This window comes from Ursus maritimus, unplaced genomic scaffold, assembly GCF_017311325.1.
Source record: "Ursus maritimus isolate PB19 unplaced genomic scaffold, ASM1731132v1 scaffold_10, whole genome shotgun sequence".
NCBI classification, from domain to species: Eukaryota; Metazoa; Chordata; class Mammalia; order Carnivora; family Ursidae; genus Ursus; species Ursus maritimus.
Genome location: NW_024423344.1, coordinates 1,264,840 through 1,278,843, shown reverse-complemented (window position 1 = coordinate 1,278,843; position 14,004 = coordinate 1,264,840). Strand labels below are relative to the sequence as shown.

At 39.8% G+C, this 14,004-nt stretch overlaps 1 protein-coding gene across 1 annotated transcript in view; it reads right to left on the bottom strand.

The window, feature by feature from the left end:
* PARP4 (poly(ADP-ribose) polymerase family member 4) overlaps positions 1-14,004 on the bottom strand; it is a 127,280-nt gene that overhangs the window by 88,463 nt on the left and 24,813 nt on the right. Inside the window, exons 6-11 of the mRNA XM_008692105.2 lie at positions 13,171-13,284; positions 10,515-10,661; positions 9,796-9,933; positions 8,538-8,711; positions 5,013-5,173; positions 1,115-1,252 (exon numbers count right to left, since the gene is read on the bottom strand). Of these exons, the coding sequence (XP_008690327.2) occupies positions 1,115-1,252; positions 5,013-5,173; positions 8,538-8,711; positions 9,796-9,933; positions 10,515-10,661; positions 13,171-13,284 (872 nt within the window). The remainder of the gene's footprint in view (positions 1-1,114; positions 1,253-5,012; positions 5,174-8,537; positions 8,712-9,795; positions 9,934-10,514; positions 10,662-13,170; positions 13,285-14,004) is intronic.

Here is a 14,004-nt window from a genome sequence, read left to right as displayed (position 1 = left end):
CAGGGAGCCCGATGCAGGGCTTGATCCCAGGACCCTGGGATCATGACCTGAGCTGAAGGCAGATGCTTAACTGACTGAGCCACCCAGGTGCCCCTAAATTTTTAAATCTTTGTTCCATGTGGAGTTTATATTTAAGTGTGAGAATGAGGTAAGGACCCAACTTCGTATTTTTTCCAGGTAGTAATCGTCCCAATATATAGTATTGAAAAAAGTATCTTTCTTCCACAGAAATAAAAGCTACTTTTATCATATACTAAACCCTTTATGTTTTTACATTTACTTTGGATTCTTTATTCTCTGACTCATCTGTTCAGGTACCACCTCACGGTTTTAATTAATATAGCTTTATAAAATGTTTTTAGTGTCTGGTTAATTCTCCCTCATTAATCTTCTTTTTCTGAATTACCCTGGTAAAATCAAATTTTAAAAAATATGTACGGTAGAATCAGCTTTTTATTTTTTAAAAAATATCTTGTTAGCACTTTTATTGTGATAGCTCTAAATTTATAGGTTAATTCAAGGAAAATTGGCATCCTTCTGATTAGTGCAAGTATCTTTTGGGTCCTTCAATGGACGTTTAAAATTTTTTCCAGATGGATCTTGTATATTTATGTTTCTTCTTAGGTATTTTTTTTTCTTCTTAGGTACTTAATTAAGGATCCAGATGTAATCGTATCCTCCCCTGCTCCCTGTGACTATAGTTCAGCTCTAATATTAAGTGGTTATTCAAAGCACACAGAAAATTAGAGTTATGTTTTGAATAGATAACTCACAGTATCTAGGTACTCTAATTTCTAGACCTTTCTCCTTAAGTATTGAATGTTCCCTAGATTAGATACACATAGAAGAGCCATGAAATAGAGAATCCCCTTTCCTCATATGATACTGTTTTCAAGAAGCAATTCATACCCATACACTTTAAAATATATGTAATAATAAGTACATAATTTAAGTTATACTTAAAATGTAAAGTGTTCAGTTTTCTCTGGAATGCAATAAGCTGATTTTAACTGAAGAGGCCCACGTAGTATAGAAAAAAAATAGGAAAAAAAGGTAAAACACTTCATGTTCGTGAGGCTGAAACATCTGGAAAATAAAGATGATATCCTCTTACCGGGACAGGATTCCTACAAAGCTTTGTACAGGAGATCCATGAAGTAAGGACGTCACATTGCCAAGCTGGCTCAAAAACTCTGTGGCTTCATTCACTCTGCCAACTCTAAATATCTGCAAGATGTCCACTGGACCTTTGCTGTAAAAAGTAGAATAAAAACCTTGAGATTGCATTACCAAAAGCAAAATAAAAAATCATTATTAGCAGAAAAAAACAAAACAGCCCACATGGCCATTATTATGGAATGGATTCAGTGAACCACATTTCTTAGAAATATTATGTAGTCATTAAAAAAATCACACTCTTAAAAAGTAAATAAGGATATGAAGTGAAACTTGTAGTAAAACAAATTTTAAAAATAGGTCACAAAACTTTATGCACAGTATGATCTCAAATTTTGTCAAATATATAACATATATAATACATATAATTTATAGATGAAATTCGTTCATGCATTCATTCATTCATTCAACAAATACACTCTGGGAGCGCCTGCGTGGCTCAGTAGATTAAGCATCAGACTCTTGATTTCACTGGGGTGATGATCTCAGGGTCATGAGATCAAGCCCTGGGTCAGGCACCACACCAGGCATGGGGCCTGCTTGGGATTCTCTCTCTGCTCCTCCCCACCTTCCGCTCCTGTGAGCATGTGCTTTTGCTCTGGCTTCTCTCTCTCTCTCTAAAACAAACAAACAAACAAACAAACAAACAAACAAACACTGTGCTGAGTATTCTGCCAGGCCCTGGAAGTGAGATAATTATGGTCTCTGGCTTCGTGGGGCTTACATCCTAATGGAGAGAGACAAAAAGGAAAAGTTAACAAATAACTGATTTTAAGTTCTACTCAGCAACCCAACCAGGTTCAGAGGATGGTCAAGAAAGGCCTATCTTTGAACGTGACACTTATTGCAACATGGCATGATGCAGTATATATTGTAAGACCTAACTGGTTGTTTTGGGAAGACAAAGTGGCTGGGGCAGGAGCAGAAAGAACATCAGGAAGCAGGCGAGACAGGGGTGTCTTGACCGAAGGTGGAAGCAGTGTGAGTGAAAGAAGTCAACGGATTACAGACATTTTGGAGGCAGAACTGACAGGGCACGGTGATGTGGGGATGAAGGAGAGTTGACAATGGCTCTGGGTGGGTGACTAGGATGGGGAAGTATGGGGAAAGACTGGGGAACTATGGAGGGACAGAGTTGTGGGGTGGAGGAGGTAAGAGAGCTTATCTAGCATGTCTTCCCAACTACTCGTTCTTTGGTGTCACACTGATAGCAGTATTTACACCACAGAAACCAACAGTTATTACAAGTCAGGACTTTTATTTCAGAGACCTGGCTTACTAGCATACCACTAGATGTGGAGAAGACTCAACAATTGAGTTTGGGATATATTCTACACCAACATGTTAACAGTGGTCATATTACCTCTGGGTTATCTCTGGGTGTTGAGATTTGGGTGATCTTCAACTTTCATCATGCTTTCAAACACGGTCTAAACTTTCAGCAAAGAACATGACTTAGAAAAAATTAATATGAAACAATCATCATTAGTGAAATGAAGTGGAGAAAATCTAATTCTTCACAGTAGCAGCATCTCTCCATAGGGAGAGGTCCACTTTCGTCATATGAACAGTTCAATATCACTTGGGTGTGAGGTGAGATCTTCAAGGCCTGCTGGAGCTACATAAGATGATTGAACTGCACTCCCCTCCTCAGGCTTGAAGACATGGCTCTTCCTTCTCTTTGACTCCCTGGAGAAAGTCATTTACTCTCCTCCTGATTCTACCTTCATTGTTACTAGTTTCTTAATTAGTATTAGATCCTAGCAGATACCTAGGGGAGGGTCAAAAGTCAAATCAAAAGAAATAGAAATAATTTGATTATATATAAAAGTGAAATCCGGAAAAGATTTACAGGAAAGGATCTTTTTAATTGACATAAAATTCACGTAATATAAAATTAACCATTTTGAAGTATATTGTTCAGTAGTACTTAGTACACACAAAGTGTGCAACCATCACTTCTATCTAAACATTTCATCACTACAAAAGAATACCCCATACCCATTTAGCAGTCAGTCCCCATTCCTCCCTCTCCTAGAAGCAGGCAATTTGCTTTCTGTCTCCATTCGATTCATCTATTCTAGATATTTCATATAAATGAAATCATACAATATGTGGTCTTTTGTGTTTGGCTTCTTTCACTTAGCATAATGCTTTTAAGACTCACCCATTTTGTAGCATGTATCAGCACTTCATTCCTTTTTTGGTGATGTGATTAATATATATATATATATATACACACACACACACACACACACACACACACACCTCATTTTGTTGATCTGTTCAACCACAGACGAACATTTGGGATGTTTCCACCATTAGGCTACTGAGCATAGTGCTGCTGTGAACATTCATGTACCAGTATCTGTTTGAGTACTTCTTTTCAGTTCTTTGGGGGTATATAACAAGGAGTGGAATTGCTAGGGCAGATAAGAATTCTGTGTTGAATTTATGCTGAGGAACTGCCAAACAGCAGCTGCACCATTTTACAGTTCCAAAAGCATTGTATGAGGGTTCCAATTCCTCCACATCCTCACTTAACATTTACAATTTTCCATTTTTTAAAAATTTTTTCAAAAAAATATACCCATCTTAGTGGGTGTGAAGTAATGTTGAGAAGGGCATTTGAGGATGACTGATCAAGGAAGGCAGAACACAACTTTAGATAGGTCTGCATTAGTCCATAAGGGAGGTGTGGGTGAGTCTGGTTCTAGCAAGATGCTGGAAAACCAGTTCTCAAAACAACAGCAAAATCCACATACGACCCTGATTTGTAGCATTTGCTGATTTCCATGGTATAAATCCTCCCACCATAGCCAATTTCAAGTTACTAATGGTACATGGTTCACAAAATTCCAAAAAATGTAGAACTGGCCTCTGCAAGTTGGTTCAAGAGGCTGCAGTTCACCACCTTTGACTCTAAGCAGCGTGTGAGGCTGATTAAGGTTAACTTGGCCCTTTATACCTAACGAGAGCCAAGATGCCAGAATGGTCCAGAAGAAAGAATTCAAGCAGAGGAGTGCCGGGAAGTTACATTAGTGAGATGAATAACCAAACCAATGGAAGTCAGTCTCACCCTTGAGAATAATCCACCAAATTAGTTTCTGAACCTTGAAGCTGGGTCCAGGCTCTCAGAGGAACTAACTAACACCAACTGAGGGCTTGTTAGAGTGGCTGATCCACATGCATCTGTTGTTATTGCTGCTGCCCTGGGCTGTAGAATGCACATGAGCCCAAGAAACAGGGACTCTCATAGTCAATGAGGAAACAAATATGACTGACATTTAGGGGTATCATATCTCTTGACGTATTTTCCAGATTTTCAACTGAGTGTTTTCAGGCCATGGAGTGGCCGTTTTAGAAACTGCCACGCACATAATCCTCTTCTTAAAATCTTCACTTAAGTGGATATTCCTATATAATATCCTTCAAACACAAAAATACTTTGTGATTTAAAATTTTTAAACTAAGTCTCAGCAAGGTTAGATGAACTTGAAATTAGAGTGGAATAGAGAGAGAGAGAGAGAGAGAGAGATTTTTTTGTTTGTTTTAAGTAGGTTCCATGCCTAGCATGGAGACTAATGTGGGGCTTGAACTCAGGACCCTGAGATCAAGACCTGAGCTGAAATCAAGAGTTGGACACTTAACTGACTGAGCCACCCAGGTGCCCCTAAGTCCCATTATAAACACATAAGAAAGTAATCTGTCATCACAACATAGCTACCTTGTTACAGAGGATTAAATTACACAGTAATTTTGGAGAGTACCATTTTAACAGAATCTGAAATAGTATTACAGAATAACAGATCCTAATATATTTCCTTTATGCGTACCTGCGATTATTCTGTAAAACCTCTTTTCTAACTCTGAAAAATTCTTCAGTGTTCTGTTCAACATTCTCAATTTTGCATCTCAAAGCTCGGTATTTGGCAAGAGATGGTGGGTTGGGTTTGAACAAATTAGTTTCACAGACATTAACCATGTCTCTTATTAGCTGTAGATGGAAATAATAAAAGATGTTAGAATCACTATACATCAAAATATTTATAGCACATTACACTTTCTCAAAAAAATTGGAAAAGTAAGGTTTTTTTCCCCCAAAGTATTTTTTTTTAAGGTTTTATTTTTAAGTAATCTCTACACCCAACATGGGGCTTAAACTCACAACCCTGAGATCAAGAATGGCATGCTCCACTGACTGAGCTGGCCAGCACCCCTCCCCCAAAGCTTTTGATCAATATGTAAGTTGCACATTGCCCTCAGTGATAGCACAATATACAATAATAATAGTTTACATCAAGATAGCACATCATCGTTGATAAAGTGTTTTCAGGTACATCGTTCCTCTAATCCACACTACAGCACTGGTCTTATTAGATCTTTTTATCCTCATTGTATAGATGGGGAAAGTATGGCTCTGAGAAGCTGAATTAATTCCTCAAGATTCCACAGCAAAGAGGGGGTAGTGACTAAATAGGAACTCAGATTATCAGGATTCAAGTCCAATTCTGTTAGCAAAACTTCATTAAGCATGTTCTGTATGCCAGGCATTGTATCAGGTTTGAAAGACACAAAAATGAGTAAGACATGGTTGTCTTCCCTGAGAGGGACTAAGTATAATTAGTATACTCATAGGTCATGGAGGTTGGAGGAGGGAACATAGCTCCCACATAATCTGAATTATGTTTATTATAGGGATGTATTGCTTTTACCATCTTTGAGATGAAAGAGACATTGACAGGGGAGCCCTATCTTGCCCTGCCACACATCTTTATGGCCTCAACGTGGGGAGGGAGTAAATATAATTCAAATACACCAGCCATAAAAGAAAATATTGATACATTTTTCTATATAAAAGTAAAAAGTTTCTGTATGGTAAAATAGAACAAGTCAACAAATCACCCCAAATTCACCATAAGCAAAGTAAAACAAAACGTATAAAACTATAGAAAATATTTGCAACTCCTATCCCAGACTAAGCTCCCTAACTTATTAAGAGGTCATTAAAATCATGAAGAAAAATAGCATGATCCAAAAGAAAAAGGGCCAAAGGACATGAATAGGCAGTTCATAGAAAAAAAAAACAACAACAAACCACAAATATAAATCCTGTAACTGAGAGGTCATTTCTCATCCGTAAAATCAGTAAAGTCTGAAAGTTTAACAAATACACTTTTGGTAAAACTATAGGAAAGAGAAACTCTCAGTCACTGATAGTGGGAGGGCAAATAGTAGAACCTCGATGAGGGAATAAGACAAAATCTATCACAATTACAGATGCATTGATCCCATACGCCAGCACTTCTACTTCTGGGTTGTATCTCAGAGACACTCCCGTGCAGCTATGAAATGACAAATACACAAGCATATTCACTTTGGCATTGCTTGTAGGAGCAAAGTCTGGAAACAATACAAATGTCTGGCATTAGGGGGTGCCCATACAATGTGGTGAATGAGAATGCTCTCTATGTACAGGATATGTTAAATGGGGAAAAATGGGTGCGGAACAACAAAGATGGTATACAACTTTTTACTTAAAAAAAGAGGAGAGGACTAAGCATATATGTACATATTTATAGTTATTTGCATAAAGAAACTGCAAAGACAAACAAGACACTAACAAAAATGGTTATCTATTGAGTTGGGGAGTTGGAATGGGTGGAGGGGCAGGGTAGAATACAGATTGCTCTGAGTATACCTTTTAAATATAATTTTGACTTTTGAATAATACAAATGTATTACCTATTGAAAATATAAAAGTTAAATGAAAAAGTATTTGGATGGGCACTACATACACCTTCTCGGTAAGAGAACAGCAACTGAGATTCTTTATGTTGGGTGGTAGGCAAATCATGAAACTTTAAATTTGGAAGGCTCCTTTATCATCTCATTTATTGGTTCATCTCATTTGTTGATTCTTCACTTATTTTGGATTACAGATGCCTCCAGGAATCTATTGAAAGCTATAATTTCCCTCAAACATGCAAAATTTCGTATCTACGAACTCTTCTGCAGTCTAGGTCATGGATTTCTGATCTCGTCCCAATTCCTTCATGCACAGATGAGGCAACTTACAGCCAGGGAGTGACTTGGTCTCATCTAAGGTGAGGGGGCACTGTGGCTGCCTTCCTGCTTTCCTCTTTGCTAACTGAGCCCTGCTCCCTTCCTTACAGCTCAAGGGAGAGGGCTCATTTCTGCAGAGTCAGTAACTCCACTCTCCTTGCCAGTGACTGGCTTAGAAATGCACGTTATTATTCAGTTCTGAGCAAAGGACTGACCAAAGAGTCTAGAAGGCCAGGGGAGCTTGCCCTAAGAGACAAGAAAAGAAATACTCCGTTTGGGATGTTATGAACAGCTGCAGCTGTAAGGTCGCATAAGGTGAGTCAGGCTAAGAGGGGAGCTAAGTTTACAGGAAGCACAGAGATGGAAAGAAGCTGTGTCCTCATTGATAATTCTACCTCTGAGTGACTGGACCAGCAGCCACCCTACAGCTGGCTTCTTGTTATGCAGGGTGATAAGTGTCCTCATTGTTCAAGTCAATGTCAGCTTTCTGTTTCTTTTGCAAAAAGAATCCTAACTCATCTCCTTGAGATAGAGAAACTGAAGAACTCCATAAAAATCTGCTGTTGTTCCTTTTCCTGTTTCTATTCTTGCTAAGACCTCCACTTTACACATGCCTGTAATGCAAATAGTGTTATGTCCTCTAGATTTCTCGAGAACAGAAAACATCTAAGGAAGGACCAGGTGTGAATGACCTGACAAAGCTATCTTATGAGCATTTCGGACCACCAGAACTAGATATCTCCACACCAAGACCCTTGGCTCCAAGGAATAACATTTGGGCCCTTGTCTTCATTCTAACCAGTTCCTCAGTGCCAGCCCATGATCCTTAATAAAAACCCCAGGCCCTAAGCAAAGATAAGACTCCCTGCTTTCCTTTCTGAGTCTCCCAAACACTGTGTGTACCTGCTCTCTTTCTCTACCTTCAATAAACTCTGCTTTCACCTCCCGCTGGCCCATGTTTGATCTCCATCCTGTGAGCAGCCAGGGACCCTCTCAGCTAGTCCTGTGGGACCCCTCTGGGTCCTCGGAGCTGGCCTGCAGGCATCATCCTGATACAGAAAATTATTTTACAGTGTAGTAATTCTAAATATATCTGCCTTTGTACTACTTATTCCAACACATTCATGTCTGGGAACATGGTTCAGATAACTTCCATAAGGACCCAAAGCATTCTAAGTTGGCCCAACATTTATTTTTGAGCCAACTTTTGTGATTCAGTGTTACCTTATTAGTCAGATTTGAAAAGACCCTTCCCCAACATATTTTAAATGGAATTCTTTATTTCAGAGATTTACCTGGCAGAGGTCCTCTTTCTTAGCTAATAGTCTCAGGTTCACTTTTTCAGTGGTTGTGCCTTTGTGAGGTATCAATCTGTAGAACTCAGTCATCATTTTTTGCACTTGTTCTTCTGTTTCTCCGTTTTTCAATGCTGCCTTTACTAGCAGGAGAACTCCCTCTGCCTTGCTCACCTTTAAATGGAGGACAATACATGCTTATTAAAACTTAATCTTGACCATCAGAGAGAAAGTGAAGGAACATACGTAAAAACATCTAAAACACTTGTTAGATATATCACAACTATTAGTTTTCTACTGGACACCAGCTGTAAAACAGATGCCATGTTTACAGGACGTGTATCTCAGGTGTGATGATGAGGCCATGAGAAATCTTCCAAAACCGGCTCAGCTTAACTGGAGGAAAAGACCGGAGCCTTAAACATCTGTATTGTATATCTAGATCTATACCTGCATTTACGCCTGTACTTGTATCCACAACTGCACCTGCATCTCTGTCTATATCCGCAGAGAGAGGAATACTAACGCAACCACGGGAGACTTGCTTTTCACACAAGAAGTTTAGAAAGATGTCAGAATCACACTAGGAACAAAATCCAGCAGAACATGTTTCTAATTGCACAAGTACTACTTGGACTTCGCCCCAGAAAACCTTTTTTCTCCCTGAAGTTAGTTTAGCATCACCGAGGGAAACTGTTTTATTTTACTACGATAACATGGTTCAGATAACTTCCATAAGGACCCAAGCAGTTGCCAAGTTGTACTATTGGGTATATTTTCTTTCATTTGCTCTTCTGATCATATAAAATTAAGAAGAGTATTTTCTGGAGGGCTGGAAGCATCCCTGCCTTTCCCTAAAATGGTTACAAGTTACAAGACTGGGAAGCAGTGGCTCTGAAGTAGACGAGGGTCTGAGCATCTGACTGAGGACCAAGAGCAACCCTGCCCCTCAGGCCTGCTAAACACCCGGCGACCTAAAGGAACAGGCCTCCTAATGAGCCGGCACCAAAAATTGGAGCTTGGAGCAGCTCTTGGGTCTGACATTTTATATAGATAAGAACGTCTCGTTTTCTTGGAAGCTTGTTTTCCCCTCGATGCTCTCAGTGTTCCCTTTTTCCAAGGTAAGAAAAATCACGTCAGGAATGCATCCAGGAACAGCTGGACAGGCGCCCAACACACGTGATATTATTTGAGCTAGTAAGCCAGAAAGCAGGTTTGTCGTGATGGAGGCTCTGCTTCAAGGGCACACGTGACTCACGTCATTGAGACTAATCCTGTTCACGGGCTTGAGAAGCATGTGCTCCAGGTGGCCGAGAGCTTCTGCCCAAACCATCTCCACCAAATTGCTCACTTCTTTGCTCAGAGTGCTTGAATTTATTACCTCCTCCAAAAGCAACTGCAACAACAAAATTAAAAAAAAACAAACACCAACAAAAAGCTTCATTAGTGGGTTGATTTAAAACTGAGATGAACAAAGGCAAGAGAAGAAATAATTGCAGCCAAGGAGAGAGTTAGAGGCAGCCAAGTGACTGATAAATTCTCTGTGCCTCCACTTCCTCCCTACACTCTTTATCTCCCCTTTCTCTGTTTTACTCCCACTTTGTTTCCTTTTGCCATTTCCTTCCCTCTGTAAGCTTTAGGCCTGCCAGTGGCATCAAAATTTTAGTGGCATTAAGGGTTAAGGGCCCCTGATTCTTGGCCTAGGTTATAATGAAATCTTTTGAAAGCCGTGGGGGTTTGTTGCTGAAGCAAGCAGGAGGCTTTGTGGCTCATCCTTGAACTCACTCCTCACCGGGCTTCCACACCTTTCTGTGAGCTTACTTTTCTTTCTTTCTTTTTTTTTTTTTGTGAGTTTATTTTTCTTGTTCTTAACTCCGACTCTTCTCTCTTGCCAGGTTTTTATTTGTCGTAAAGAAAACACTTCTATTAAAAATATTCAATCAGTCACACAAAATAGCCCATAAAAATCAATCTTACCGCTTGCAGTTTTTCAGATGCTATTTGGGTTGCTTCGGGTGTAAAATGTTCTCTTAGCAGAAATCCTTCTTTCTTCAGCTCTTCAATGTGATTTTCGTAGTATTCACTTGCATCTGCAGAGGTTTTCTTTACAGAGAACTTCCTAGTCTGTAAATTATAGTGTGGAGCAAAATGTTGCACAGAGACAGTAACTTATTGACCTATGGATCTTTATTGAACACCTCCTATGCACCATGGGGAAACAGAATGTAAATAAGGCATTGGATCCCTGCCATGAAGGAGTTGATTACTAGTTTTTTCAAAGAATTACTTAAATCTTCAATTCTTCACAAAACAGCCTGATACCTGAAAGTAAGGGGAGAAAAGCCTGAGCAGGCACAATAGGCAGAAGAGACACATTTGATTCATGGCAGTGTCACTCAAACATCCGTTCAGAGACTACATACTCTTACATACTAGTCTAATTAGCTTTGAAGTCTGGTGTTCAAGCTTTTTGGAAATGAGAAAAATAAATCAGGGGAGGGGAAGAAAAGAAAAATACCTCAGAAATGAGCTACTGTTAGGGACCAAGCACACAGTCAAAATGAAATGATAGCTACCAGCAAGGAGAAAGGCAGGAAAGCTCTTAGTCATGCAAGTAATGTAAAGGCATGGAGCAAGGTGTCTTCCAGGTAGGCACAAACTGCCTCCTTCCTTCCAACCTGCCCACAGATGTGGCATTTGTCTGCTTCTCCTGGAAATCCTTGCCCCTGTAGTGAGCACTTGTCCCAACTGAGAGAATGTGGAATGTTTAGCCCCCGCTGGGGCCTGTGGGTGTCGGCTAAGCCCCTGGCTCTGGAGTGTGCAGCCCCAGGGGCGGGGCGAGTCAGACTACCCATGACACCATAAAACGCCCTTCTGAGTTGGCAGCTACAGGGCGCCTCTGAAACGTGGAGGAGAGAAGCATATCACGTCCAAGTTACTCCATTTAAGAAGGTAGAGTTAAACATAACTTTGGAAGATGTCCACACAATGTTTTTGTATAAGAGAAAGGCAAGCTAGAAAAGCCTCTTCCACAGGACAGCTCTTTCAGTGTTGGTTATGCGAGGTTAATTTCTATCAAACGTGAGGAGTCCTCTACTTGTGTTCTCAGACTCAGCCTCGCTAAGGGAGGAAGGCACCCCGGAAGAGCTCTCGGGATACTAAGCGGAGGGGACATGGTGGCCTATTCAGCCTTATAGTCTTCTTTTTCAGTAAAGAAAATTATAACATGCTCTATCATGGTTTTCAACTTGATGTTTCCTTACTTTTTATCCACACAACTAAACCCTCCACAAAATATAGCATACATTTTTCGGTAAAAGGTTAACAAAACCCTTTCTCCTACTTAGACACATTTGACTTGGAGGGACTTTTTGTATCTGTTCCCATGGAAACCTGATAAAGCAAAATTGCTTGGATAAGAGTGACTTCTCATTCATAAATTACATCAGGACTGGGAGTTCAGTGGTGGGCGGGAAACCTGGGCTTCCCCGAGAGCGGTGACATAAGTAATGGGCACTTCCCTTAAAGACATCCTGAACCTAGGCCCATGTTACAACAGGTATGAGCTACTGTGGGTGGGCTTCTAAGTCAGGTGGATCCTGCACCCACCTGAGGTGAGTCTCCCTCCTGCACCAGAGGTGACACCTCCAGTGAGGGCAAAGGCAGAAGCATCCAGACCCTGAGTGCAATACTGTGAGGACCACTCCCATTGAGGAGCACCCGTGTGCCCTGAGGGTGCTGTTTCCTGCCTGTAAATCTGTTTAGACAGAAGACACCCTGACAGTGTGGCAGCATTTGCTTTGAATTTTAGGTATTAATTCTGAATTTATTTTTGTTGCATAACAGTTTCAGGTTAGAACCATGCCCTTGACTTAACCATGACCTAATGTAAAGGTCTCAGCCTCTGCAAAGCCTTCCTTGCCATTTCTGAGCCTTTAATACTTCCTACCCCATTTTAGTGTCAATTCTGTCCCAGTGGATTACAATCACGAATGTGTAGTTTCATCCCTGGTGGTGATCTCTGAGGGCAGGGTTTGAAGTAATTTTTATCGTTGGCCTCCAGTAGATTGGTTGGTACATAGTAGGTACTTAACTACGTGTGTAAATGGATTGCTTTGAGAGGAGCTTACATTAGTAAAGTCCCCGTAAGTGATTCAGCACAGGAGCAGGAGGCCTACGTGCCCTGTACCCAATGAATATTTCCCTCTGACAAGAAAGAACCCTGTGCTGTTCTAGTCAGAGCATTGCCCTCACCCTCCTCCCCCCACCGGCCATATTCCAATGGAGAACATTTTTTTACCTTTCAAAATTATTTGTCAGGTAAAAAGGTTAACAGATTGGTCAGTTCATCGAACAATGTTAAGGAAACTAGGTATGAACAGAGTGGTGGATAAACACATAGGAATCAATATATAAAGATCGTTACCTTGCGGTGCCTGGGTGCACAGTCAGTTAATGGTCTGACTCTTGGTTTTGGCTCAGGTCATGATCTCAGAGCTGTGAGATCCAGCTCTGCATTGAGCTCTGCGCTCAGTGTGGTGTCTGCTTAAGACTCTCTCTCCCTCTCCCCCTGCCCCCCACTTTCTCTATCTCAAATCAATAAATAAATCTTAAAAAAAAAAAAGATCATTACCTTGAGGCCATTGGCCAAGAGGAAGTGTGCGGATATGAGAAAGGCGGGGTCCTCAGGGTCCCAGTAGCTCTGTAGTTCTACCACTGCCACCTCCTCACCTCCCTCTGCCCCAATCTGGAAAATAGGTGTTCCTTCAGAAGCTGCATTCATTCAATAACAAACCACACACACCATTTAAAAATGCTGATTATAAAACTAATACCGGTTCATTTGGAGATATAATTTGGAAAATACAGGAAGTATAAAGAAAAAATAAAAATTACCCGAAATCATACTATAGATGTATAATTACTATTAATATTTTGGTATATTTTTTGCTGGTACTTTTACTGTAGATATATCTGTATATGCTTAAACTGTACCACTTTTTATATTTTCTTTATCACAGAGGAAATGTTATTTTCAAGTTACATTTTACCAAAATATTTAAAATATATAAATGGAGCATCATTTTGAATGCTACGGACTTTACTTATATGATACTGGAGAAGTAATTTCCTCTTTTTCTTTTTAATGAATAGTAATGGAAATTTAACATGATGTATATACTTGGTGTCAAATCTACTCTTAGAAATACAAGAAACCATTAATGAACAGGGAGGAGGTCTTTACCTTTAAAGTCATGTTAATATTTTGTACTGTTTATATTTTTATTATGAGCATGTAATACTTTTATAATAAAAACACTAAAAAGTTAAATATTAAATTTTAAATATAAAATTTACTTGATTATTAAAAATCAACTTATATATTAAGAAATATCTATTCAGGATATGCACAATTTTCCAAAACAAGAAGAAAATTATCAAGGAAAAGTAATCAGAAGACACTCGG